Here is an 11,701-nt window from a genome sequence, read left to right as displayed (position 1 = left end):
CAATCACAAGGCTATGGCTTGATGTCATACTCACATACTTCATGGTTTCGTATGGCTTTCTGCGCAATGTTGTAGATGATTATGGATGGTTATGAGAAATAGTTGCGTTCAGAGGTTTCTGCTACATTCATCTGCCTTATGACTGTAGCTAACCACAGTGACACCTATCTTTCATGTGATATGCAACCCTCCTGCAATGGGATTGAAAGTACCAGTTCTGTAGAGACGCAGATAGTTTGTTTGGGAAAAGGTAAAGTACCAAGGTAGAAATGAGTATGACACTTTAATTAAATTAATATTGCTCTTTCACACACATGTATGCACATACACTGACATACATGGTCACTCACAGACATGATGAGATGTTCGAGTCACACTTAGTTTGTACAGTCAAACCCTATGTCCTGCGTTGAGAAAACAATTGTGATTGTATTCGTTGCTCAAGGAATATGGCTATTACCATAACCCAAGAGTTGAATGCATGACCAAAGATTCTCTATCTTTCCACTCAATTGCACCTTCACTATAACCAAGACACACCCACATTATATATGTAGAGCATGCTCAATTATTCAATGTTCCAATTTCCAGCCGAAACAAGAAATGTACATTGTAGTTTGGATGAATTATTGACTGTCCACATGGTGACCACAGCATGATCTAATGTGCTCTAACCATTCACGTGAGTACTAGAATCTTGCACCACAACACATGTATGACTGAAATATTGTTTCCGTTTTGGTCTTTTATACGTATATGAATACTGAAGATTGTGTATTCTCCTTGTTTCAATACAGAGAACAAATGAACAAAGTAAAAGAGTTTTGAAATAATTTAACTGGTCAGCTTATTTAAATCCCAAATACAATGCATTCGTACACCTCTTCGATCTAATCCGTTAAACCTGCCCACTTCATTCAAGCAATCTTCCTAGACTGCTTATTATTACTATCTGTCTCTTATGAATTGAGAGCCACTCAGTTTTGTCGCTGATCTTGTTGCTGTCCTATTAAATCTACTGTTGCCAGACATTCTTTCGTCAGTGCTCTTGCTTGTTGAATCTCTGTAAACACACATAAAAGTCAATAGCACCAACTCCAGTCTTGGGGTTGCCACTCCTAACCCTTCCTTAGTTTCTCTACTGATATTTTGCTGCCCGAGTAGCAAGGTTTCACGTATTTGCCCATTTCTTCCACTGAAGACATGAGATGAGTGTATTTTGTCTCCAACAGCTTCGGCAGAGATACAGCACCAGTAGAACCTGGAAGTGTGCATGATATGCGTACGAGAAACAAACTAGGAAAGTGTCAAAGTGGTGTGTGTGCGTGAGTGTGTGTGTGTGTGTGTGTGTGTGTGTGTGTGTGTGTGTGTGTGTGCGTGTGTGTGTGTGTGTGCGTGTGTGTGTGTGTGTGTGTGTGTGTGTGTGTGTGTGTACGTTTTTAGTAGAAATGACATGACATGTGATCTTACCTTGACTAGACCTAGAGCCCTGCCCAGCTTCATCATCCCGTGTCTGCGGTAATACGTCGCTACTCATCTCTCCTTCACTGAGATTAATTAACAGGGACCACGGCGATTGTTCTTACACTAAAAAGATCCCGTATTGTTATGCGAACACCCGTATAATCGAAACAGGAAACTCTTTGGTTGACAATGCAGCAAGGAGATTCACTGATTGACGAGTTCGTTCTTCAAATGCAGCCCCTAGAAGAGCCCATCTTTTTTATTCCAAAGGAAGACAGAAATGCGGTAGCTTTCCTGTGTAGGTCTCAACGGTTTACCGAACGCGGGCAAAAGGTGGCATGCGTCTTGGACTCTGCACATCATCAGCTACGCATACAGTATATGAGAGACAGCAGTAGTGAATGCAAATATCTAGATTTTGCAGACATGAAGTTGGTATGATGTATTCTAGCAGAAGCGAGCTGTAGACATGATCTCTAATTATTTGAAGGTAATTTCTTCTGGAAGACAAGCACGAAGAGCACGTGGTGGAGAGGTAAGTACTATTTTTAGTAACAGACTGACATGCCATGTTGAAAGTAGCCAAGATACATAATTTGGGAACCTGCCACATGTGCCTATTTGGTCCTGTAATGTTTAGCGCTCGCTATAATTTTGCTGTACTGTACACACTGTACACTGTAATGCTATTGTAGATTTGCTTCGCTTGATGTTTCTTGGGCTAACAGTTTATTGAAATTTAATGTTTAATTAATCTCGGTATCGTTAGAAACCGCTAGGTCTGGCATTCTGTTTATCAAATTATCTAGGCCTTTCCTGCAAACCAAACGGAAGGATAATATTTGTGCATATCAAACACAAACGGGTGGAGCAATGGCTATTATCCAATTATATTGTAAGACCAACGGATCAACAACTGGAACCATTTAAGATAATTGGTATTACATGGTCCAACTGGAGCAGCTCCTAGTGCTCTAACGAGCACACCTGGTGTGACCTCTACTTCATTACTCATTTCGAGTTCACGCGTATGGGGAACAGACAGTAGTTGATAGGGTAAGGCTAGGTAGCGGAACTTCCAACTTGGTACACGTACTTTGTGGAGGAATCGATCATGTGATACTTTAATGTTTAAGAAAATAGCTCGAAAGCCACAAACACAATAAGCAGTCGGCTCAAAAGAAGTCGAAGGGTGCGCCACGGCGATAATTTGCAGGGCACGTGATGTACTAGTGGGCATGGTTACAAACAAATAATTAATAGGTACGGTTGTAGATGGATATGCTTAGGTTGTGCTGCTGTTGTAGATGACAGGCCATCTTATTAATATTTACTATGGGAATTGGCCTTGGAAAGTTCTCAGTCTTTCTTCTCCAGAAGCTGATGTAGCTGATCTATGGGTTAAAGGTTTAAATGTTGTGTTGAAGTCTGCTAATCAGTACTTCAGAGGGATGGATGGCAGGAGTAATGCAAGAGAATTTTATGATAATCCTCGGGTGGATTATTGGTTGAAGAAACGGTTTACACAGGTGTACAGGCAACATGGAGGAAAGGTACCCATAGCAGCTGCTATTTCTGAGTTTACTGGCATTACAGCTGCAAGAGCAGAGCAGGTAAACGTGCATGCATATTGTCGTATAATCAAAGGAAGTTTTACTTACTTAATTAAGATTACATAAGTGTTATAAGTTTAATTATTTTAATCATGTAGTTTTGGATAAGAGGAATTTAGGTAAGCACTAATAGTGTATTCTAGTTTGCTAGAATTGTTGAGGTTGCTTCTGGATAATTTAGAGTCACATTGAACTCGTCATTACTACTTTTATATTAATTAAACCTAAAAACATTGCTTTTGTGCTGGCACCCTTTGTTTGTTAGCTATCAACATAGCAATGAGAGCTTATGTGTTTATTATATAAGCTTATTGTAGCTACTTATACATATAGAGAAAGTAGTTTATTAATTACATTTTTAGGTATCAGATGCTTATGACAGATATGGTACAGTAATTCTGTTTGCTCATTGTCTTTCAAGTGTTAGTGTATTGGTGTGTGTTTGGTAGCCAACAATGATGGTGAATCTTACCATGCTTTAGTGATGAAAACAAGGTTAAATTGTCAGTAGTGACTTTGTTGTAGGACTTAGAGTGGGCATTAGCAGTTGTTGAACATTTTGCTAATTCACGCTGTATTGTTTTTCTCCTGTTTGATTTTGAAGTACATACAAGTTGGAGTTATGAAGAGATCTTGAGCTGCATTATTTTTCGAACTTGATGTAGTGGTGTCTGCAGACATAGATATGCTGGCTGCCAGAAGATTTGCTAGTGGATTGAGTGGGTTAGACAAGTTATCATGTTTGGGGCACTGTTTGTAATAGCTTTATTCCCTGTATGTCTGGCATATCTGTATGCTTTTATGTATTTATGCATGTTTGTATCTACCTGTGTATGCATCTGTAATCTTATATTGTAGTAATACGGAGATTAAAGTACATGTACTTGTAATTTGATATTAAATGACCATTTTCGAATCAGGAAAGTTTAGTTATGAATAATGCCTTAGTGATGACGTAATAGTTTGCTGTTTGTTGTAGTTGTTGAATATCTTGAAAGGGATCGATGATCTCTTACTTCTGCGACTTGAAGTCAACAAACATCATATGTGTTTTGACTCTTTTTGTAAGCTTCACCTAGTAATGTGGCTAGCCAGAAGAAGAGACATTATTGAGCATTTTGAGATGTACGCTCATAAACACAACCCGTTGGATAGGCAAAGTCTGTTGCGAGCACCACCTGACACTTTTGACTATCAGCTACAGCATATTGTAAAGTTTGTCAATATGAAGTTGACATTGAATGCCGAGTGTTTCCATGCTTTTTTGAAACAACAAGGCACTAGAGTAGAACTTCAAGAGGCTGAGTCAATGATTGATCAATTGATGGATGGATTTCGAGCAGATACGCACAGCTTGAATGTCCTTGGATTTGCACGTTATTTTATTAGTCACAGGAATTCTGCTTGTGATTTGGATTCTCCAAAACTGACACCGCTTGATGACATGGAGCAGCCATTATCTCATTATTACATTGCATCATCACACAACACATATCTGACTGGAAATCAGTTCACGAGCAAATCCAGCACTGATATGTATATTCAGGTATTTCTTGTCTGTTGTAAGAGAGAGCTAAGCTTGCATTGTTATTAATTTGTTTTCAGCTGGCATGTTATATTACTTTTGCAGTATTAATTAATTAATAGACTGTCAAAAATGTTTCTACAAATGGCCTGCAAAATGATTCAAGTAGCAAACAACAAGCAGCAGCCAGTGAATGCTGTTTATTCATACAGTGATATTATTGCAGTAATTTCTAGGCAAGGGAGTTATCGCATTGGCTGCAAATGTTGTGCTTTTCATAGCTTTAGTGGCAAGAGCTAGACTGGATCATTGATATTTGCTAACTGCTGATGTAGTTATGAACTTGTTTATTTTTTCATGTCATAGTTTAGTACTGTTGAGGCTCTGGATTTCTGCTTTAAATTGAATTAATCGACACTTGTAACTATACTGACGTTGTTATATACTTTGAGTTTAATACAAATTGATTGTAGCATTTGTAACAATGCATTAGACAATTTTGTAGTGCCATGTCTGTTCAACATGCAGTAATTATTTCATATGGTTGGCATAGTGACACTGATTTCATTGAGAGACACTACTAAGATAAGACAACAACATGTTAAATAGTTTCTAGAGCAGGAGTCATGTGGTTTTCACATGCAATCCTTTTCTTGTACTGTACATGTTAAACTCTAGGCATGAATATATTTGTTCTCAATACATTGCTGATGTGCGTTAGGTTTTGCACTTGGGATGTCGTTGTCTTGAATTAGACTGTTGGGATGGAAGTGATGATCAACCAGTCATACGTCATGGATACACTATGACATCAGAAATTTTGTTTTCTGTGAGCGACTGGTTGGCAGTGGCTTAAGACAAGTTGTCTTGTTTAAGGAAAATATTTTTAGGATGCTGTGGAAGTCATTGCAGAACATGCCTTTGTGACAACTCATTATCCTCTCATTCTTTCCCTTGAAAACCACTGTGGTCAAAAGCAGCAGGTATGGACTAACATGTTTGGTTGCATGCCTGCCTTTCTGTTTGTATGTGCTTTATATATTGAAACAATTTGATAATATCATAGCAGTTAATGGCAGAGATTCTCTGTAAATTCCTTGGCAAATATCTACAGACAAGCTATTTGGAAGGAAATAAGTGTGGCAAAGAGTTGCCATCTCCAGAGGTTGATGCTTCTCGATTTTTCATTGTGTACAGTGACATTTTTAGTGTCTATTATGCAGCAATTGAAGTATAAAGTTCTCATCAAGCAAAAGAAAGGGTTAGAAATAGCAAAAGTGGCAGGTGAACAACAATCTCCAAAGACAGAATTCTACTTGCCGTTTCCGGAGGTATTCGTTGTTGTTATAAAATACTGTAATTCAGTAGATCTTACTTGGTAGCCTCATACCAGACTCTCTTGTGCTGTTGTGCCCGGTTCCTTGTGTGACATGACAACACCAGCGACATGGGAACAGGCATGACAGCGTGAGAAGGTTCGAGGCTATTGCTTGGAAGTGTTAAGGTTATGCATTGCTATGCACTGTTGCCCTGCCTTTTCCAGGCCTTGTATATGCACTAGTTATGTACACATTTAATTCTATTGCATGTGAGAAATGTCAAGTTTAGGAACAAGGTCAACTATGTACCTCAACATTTGCTATGCTTATCTGGTTCTACTTCATTGACATTGTGTACCTTTGGGAGGCTCAGATATATGCACAGTTTGAATTAGTTCAATCCAATACAGTGCTTTTGTATCAAAGACATACAATACAGTATACAATAATAAACCACTTTCTTGCAACATGGTGATTATCTGTGGGTATAAAGGAATGCACGTGTCTGCCTGTTTGTCTGTTTGTGTGGATTATATGTTGATCCTAGGGTTAGTTGCTAAATTGAGTCTCAAAAGTGAGGCTAAATATTGCTACTAATGATGACTTTGACAATTGGTCATATATGTTGTTTTACCCTGGCAGCGTTAGCCGGTGTAAAAAGTGCAGCAGGTGTAAAAAGTGATAATCACAATGTGACAGTGTTGCAGACTTAGAAAATATTTGGCATGCACACACTGATGGCACAGACTGGCTTTTGTAAATTGTAGTTGTAATAGCTCATGTAGCTTTTGTACGTATGTATAAGTAATGTCTGGTAACTAGTTACATGCATGCTCTTTTACTTGTGCCTGTATGCTTTCACTGATATGTAGTTGATTAACGTCTACTGAGAATTGCTTAGCAGCTTCTCTACATCTTGAACTCAGAGCATGAGCTTAGTTTTCATTTACATTTATGGTGCATTTTACTGGTTATTCCCTGTACAGAAAGAAACATGGCGTTTACTTTGAACACTAAGCTGTGTAATGAGTTTGCATTATGAATGCTACATGAAGCACAGTTGTGTAGAAGTTAAGTGACTTACGCTCTCGTTGCACAGGTTGCAACTAAAGCTAATCATTGTTTTAGATGAAAGATTTTGCTGTGACATTTGACATAGCAGAACTTTGGGATATGGAGCTACGTATAATTAGCTTGTCAAATATTGTAGTATGGTGTGATTGTTTACTAGACTTTATATTTTAGGAACCATTTAAAGCCAGCAGGGGAGAGCATTTAAACCTTCATTCGTCTATTGAATTTGAAAGCAATAGTGATGAAAGTGTTCCTGTCAGCAAGAAAGAAACTGACAGCAATAGACATCAGTCCGTTAGTGGGTCATCTGGTGAAGAAAGAGATGATGGTTCTGAAAGTGACATATGTAGTCCAACAGAAGGTGATAAGGCATTTGGCAGGGACGAGATACTTGAGCCTGAAATAGAGGACTCTGATCTTGAAGATATAGAGGACGTCCAGCCAATCATTGACAGTGTAGAACTGTCTTTCCTTGAAAACTCTGAGATCAAGATGAGCAGTGACAAATGCTTGCTGCCACCACCTGCCAGTAGGGGTGAACAGTGTGACATAGACTCTGATCATGTAAAGAGATCCAAACGTGGTTCATTTATTCAATTTGTGACAAAGCTAAAGAGGCTCAAGGGGAGTCGATCAAGTCTTTGTGCGTCGTCAGAACAGCAAATGTCACCTTTGATGCCACCAAAGAGATGGACTATAGCGTCTTCTGCAGTTGTTCCAGAGTTGTCACAATTAGTGACCTATGTACAGCCTGTTCCTTACTCAAGACTAAAGGTGTCAGCATGTTAGCTTTCTTTTTGGTCGACTGCTCGGTTCTGTTATTGTGTGTTTGACTGACTGACACTGACATTAATTAATACAATTTACTTTGTAATATATATACTAGGCTGATTTACATTGTAATGGAAGTGGTCGATGGGAATAGAGAGATGGAATCTACCAGTCTAGGCTGCTGTAATTTACTCATTTGTGATCAAGTTTTTATGTTATCTAGAGGCAAGATGTATGTAACTTAACCTTCAATAGGTTGATTGGGTTCATGTTTAGATTTATGGTGACTGGATTTATTAGATAATGATTTGTATACGTAGTCTTTGACGACCTATTATTGAAAGCAACAGTGCAGGTTTATTTGATTTGAACATATATATATATATATATATATATATATATATATATATATATATATATAGGATTGGTGACTAAGCATGCCATTTATGTATGATTTGCTCTTTGCAAAACTAGTTCTCACTTGCTTGGCACACTCAGATCTACGTGTAAATGTTTGTCTTTCAAACAGCTTTACTTACACAAATTTGTAACTGGATAGCGATACGAGTCTTTGTATGTTTATGTGTCTCAACATGTTAGGATTCATTCATCTTTTATGTAATAGGATGTCATAGACGACCATCAGCAAATTATGTTTCTAGATGTCTTTGTATTAAGCAGCCATTGTTGAACCTTGATTTTTGATAATCAATGTCTTTGTCGGTACTTAGAATATCATCTATCTAGAATACTTGTAATTCAAAGCCACAAAATTTAATGTTACAGTGACTGTTCTTATACATGCTAGTCTGATTAGGAATATGAAAATATGGTATGCATGTGTGAATTTACTGTTTGGTGGGGTATTTCAAGTGTTGGTATTATGAAATCTAGGTAGAACAAACTGATGTAAACATCAGCCACTGGGATCCATGTGGGACTTCGGATGCTCACATCTCAGTTAGCATCACATGTCAGTGCTTTTGTGGGTATCTGGCCCAGCTGCAGGAATTTTGTCGGTACAGTCCCAGAGTTCTTCTTTGTAGCGTATAGCAGGAGGCAAGCCTTGGCGGAGGGACTCATCTGAAATAAGCAGCTCTATGTTTACTGTTTTTGTAGCTAACAATTTTGAATGTGTTTAAACTTTCTAAATGTAGATTGTTTTGTCATTCTAACTGTAGGATGAAGTATTACTCTAGTGTTTTGACCACAGTACCAACATTGTTGTTTATGGTGACATTTGCAGAACAACTTTAATATTGGAATGCAGTTATAAATGACAATTGACGAATTATTGACATGTGTGCTTTGATTATGGAAGGGTTATGGCTACATGAATGATCAAAAGCGTCCTTGTGTGGAAATGTTCTCAGTACCAGAGGGTATAGCTACAAAGCTTTGTAAAGAAAAGCCAGCTGAATATACAACGTAAGTCTTAGTCCAATCAGGTGAAAGCAGTCAAGATAGATTTTGGTGTTTGTAAAGGTACAGTTGTCGGCACACCAGCAGAGTGTATCCATCTCCAGTGCGTGTAGATTCAAGCAATTTCAACCCATGTCAGTTTTGGCAATGTGGTTGCCAGATGGTTGCTCTCAACTATCAGACCAACGGTTGAGTATCTGACAAAAGGTCAAAATTTCACAGTATTTTGTATTCTGTCTTTTAGATGCCAATTTGCAGCACTACTTGTCAATGTTTCAGCAGAATGGAGGATGTGGTTATCTTCTCAAACCCAAAGTTAGTGTAACGACTCTTTCTTTTGTGTGGTCTTGTACTGTATGTGGTATGTAGTATCTAAGGGAAATGATTTTTGACCCAGTTTTGGGTACACACAATAGTGCTGTGGAACTAAGTGTTAAGGTTTGGTCTGCACAAAATGTACCAGAATGCTTCAGGTCAATTTCTTTGTCTATTGAGGTATGGATGTAATGAAGATGCTAGAAGACTGAGCACTAATATGTTGTTACTTGATAGGTTTTTGGTCTGTTGTCTGATATGGCTCAATATCAGTCATCTGCTATTTCCAATAAGACTGGATTTCCAGTTATGAATGTTCATTTCAGAACATGTATGGACTTTCCTGAGCTAACGTCAATACGCTTTGCTCTTTTTGGAGAAAATCTAGGTAGGACGTTGACCTGATGCAGTATTATCCATTACATGTTTTGTCTGTTCTGTTTTGCAGATGAAATTGGATTTATTCGACTGCCTGTGAAATGTTTTCATAGTGGTTATAGGCACATGTACTTACAGTCAAGACAAGTATCACTTTGTGGACCATTGTCACTGTTTGCAAGGATCAAAGTATGAAATGATCGTGCTTAATCGTGGTAGTTAGTTTACTGTTGTACATTAGGTAAGAAAGATCAGCAGTTCTGACAATGGTAGGAAACAATCAGTGCAGTCAATTGACAATTCCCCTTTCTTCTTTCGTGTGTGGACCACAGTTGACAGGCAACAGTTCGACACAGTTTGTATCACAGATGTAGGATCTGGTTGTAACTGTAGGTTTCTCTGTTTTCAGTTGTGTTTTATGTTTATTTAAATAGACAGAGACAGTTCAAGAGAAAATTCAAGGTTTTCTAAGGCATGGAACTTTCCAGTCAACAGTTTTGTGCATGACAGCGGCAAGTGATAGGTTAATGATAGCTACGGATTATTTGTTATTTAATACGTTTAATATTACTGTAGGAAGCTACAACGGAAGCTCTTATTAGCTTGATTTTAGAGGAAGCTAATGGTGATGGGAAGCTTTGTGAATGTTTTGGCTTGCGGTTGGTGAAAGATGGTGCTGGTATGGTTGGCTTTTAGTGTGATTTATGAAAGTGGATCGAAGTCATAGTAGTGTATGTTATTTGCAGAGGCGCAGTTGCTGAGACAAAATGAAAAGGCACTACAAGTTCTTCATAAAAAGGGCACAACTTGCTTACTTCTTCAGAAGACTCAAGAGTCACGTATTTGTGTTCATCTGGATGAACACTGTGGGAGAGCACGACGTTCCACAGTTGTGGACTTGACTTCATTGACTACAGCAAGGTGTGCATATGGAGCTAATAGTCACCCAATTAGCTTACCTGTAGTGTCACACCATGTCTTGAGTATGCTTTGTTTGTAGAAACTTGGTTAATTATGTTGTGAGTTGTCAAGAACCAGGAGACAATTTTGTTCTGGCCGTTTGTCAATTGGAAAGTAAAACACGGGCACGTAATGTTATCAAGGATTTAGAAGATTCACAACCTCTGGAAGAAATCCAAGCGCAATTAAAGGACGGTTGTGAATTGTATGTCTACAAGAAGATGACGTCTGATGGTGGTTCACTTGGGTCGGGGACTATCAGTACCAAGGAAATTGGTCAGATTGAAGTAAAGGTACAAGAACTTAATATGAAGACAGTGACTGTTGTGACTGATTCTAACACAAGAGTGAGGTAAGATCAATTGCTAGTAAACATTATTATTGTGATTGTTTTAATGTCATTTGTTATAATACAGGGACATCATTAAGGAGGTAGTTAAGAAAGAGCACCTTCGGGATCAGGAAGTTGGAGGGAGCATCTTTAAGGAATTTTCTCTTGTTCAACGGTTGAGCAGTGATGATAGAGATGAGATAGTTCTGCTGCCTGATCAAGTGATTGCACACACTACTAGTAGTAAGAAGTTAGGACAAAGGACTGAATATATTCTCCATGATAAAAGAGAAAAAATTCGAGCTCGTTCTCCCCTAATTACCAGGTCTCAAGCCAAAATGTATAAGGATGGTCGAGAATCAAGAAAGAAGTAAGAAAGAAGATGGATGATTCTTAATACCCTTTACATTCATTTAGTTCTCTCATTTTACGAGAGCTGCATGATGTTATTGAGGCGCAACCGTCAAGTGCTTAGAACATTACAAACGGCTACTATTCACAGTTGCAATATGAGTCACACTCATATCGG

At 38.3% G+C, this 11,701-nt stretch overlaps 2 protein-coding genes across 4 annotated transcripts; one reads left to right on the top strand and one right to left on the bottom strand.

Moving 5' to 3' along the window:
• Positions 1–725: 725 nt before the first annotated feature.
• LOC134193186 (cyclin-dependent kinase 2-associated protein 2-like) lies at positions 726–1,604 on the bottom strand. Its single transcript, XM_062661994.1, has 3 exons — positions 1,471–1,604; positions 1,124–1,261; positions 726–1,063 (listed from the first exon to the last, which is right to left on the bottom strand). The coding sequence occupies exons 1-3, from the start codon at positions 1,535–1,537 to the stop codon at positions 978–980; spliced, it is 291 nt and encodes a 96-aa protein (XP_062517978.1). The 5' UTR covers positions 1,538–1,604; the 3' UTR covers positions 726–977.
• Positions 1,605–1,633: 29 nt separating this feature from the next.
• LOC134177029 (1-phosphatidylinositol 4,5-bisphosphate phosphodiesterase eta-2-like) lies at positions 1,634–11,671 on the top strand. Of its 3 annotated transcripts, none has more exons than XM_062643732.1 (21): positions 1,634–1,899; positions 1,955–1,999; positions 2,772–3,077; positions 4,057–4,623; positions 5,324–5,431; positions 5,493–5,585; positions 5,669–5,767; positions 5,826–5,933; positions 7,167–7,769; positions 9,088–9,194; positions 9,252–9,376; positions 9,433–9,503; positions 9,558–9,683; positions 9,741–9,891; positions 9,952–10,070; positions 10,123–10,251; positions 10,316–10,393; positions 10,458–10,560; positions 10,628–10,802; positions 10,882–11,193; positions 11,258–11,671. In XM_062643732.1, exons 1-21 carry the CDS (start codon positions 1,654–1,656, stop codon positions 11,544–11,546), a joined length of 3,960 nt encoding a protein of 1,319 aa, XP_062499716.1. In that variant the 5' UTR covers positions 1,634–1,653; the 3' UTR covers positions 11,547–11,671. The 3 variants fall into 3 exon arrangements, with proteins under 3 accessions (XP_062499716.1, XP_062499724.1, XP_062499730.1); XM_062643740.1 differs by having other exon boundaries at positions 1,746–1,895; XM_062643746.1 differs by lacking the exons at positions 1,634–1,899; positions 1,955–1,999; positions 2,772–3,077 and adding an exon at positions 3,677–3,800.
• Positions 11,672–11,701: the final 30 nt, after the last annotated feature.

Source organism: Corticium candelabrum, chromosome 1, assembly GCF_963422355.1.
Source record: "Corticium candelabrum chromosome 1, ooCorCand1.1, whole genome shotgun sequence".
NCBI lineage: Eukaryota > Metazoa > Porifera > Homoscleromorpha > Homosclerophorida > Plakinidae > Corticium > Corticium candelabrum.
The sequence above is the reverse complement of the archived record's forward strand: the minus strand, read 5'-3'. Positions and strand labels throughout refer to the sequence as shown.

Bases quoted from the DNA above. Each gene is read 5' to 3' on its own strand.
- LOC134177029 (XM_062643732.1), top strand. From the start codon at position 1,654: ATGCAGCAAGGAGATTCACTGATTGACGAGTTCGTTCTTCAAATGCAG. The intron at 9,377-9,432 runs GTTGAGTATCTG...TCTGTCTTTTAG, and splicing joins TCTCAACTATCAGACCAACG to ATGCCAATTTGCAGCACTAC. The intron at 11,194-11,257 runs GTAAGATCAATT...GTTATAATACAG, and splicing joins GATTCTAACACAAGAGTGAG to GGACATCATTAAGGAGGTAG.
- LOC134193186 (XM_062661994.1), bottom strand. From the start codon at position 1,537: ATGAGTAGCGACGTATTACCGCAGACACGGGATGATGAAGCTGGGCAG. The intron at 1,262-1,470 runs GTAAGATCACAT...GCACACTTCCAG, and splicing joins GGGCTCTAGGTCTAGTCAAG to GTTCTACTGGTGCTGTATCT. The intron at 1,064-1,123 runs GTTAGGAGTGGC...GTGTGTTTACAG, and splicing joins AGTAGAGAAACTAAGGAAGG to AGATTCAACAAGCAAGAGCA.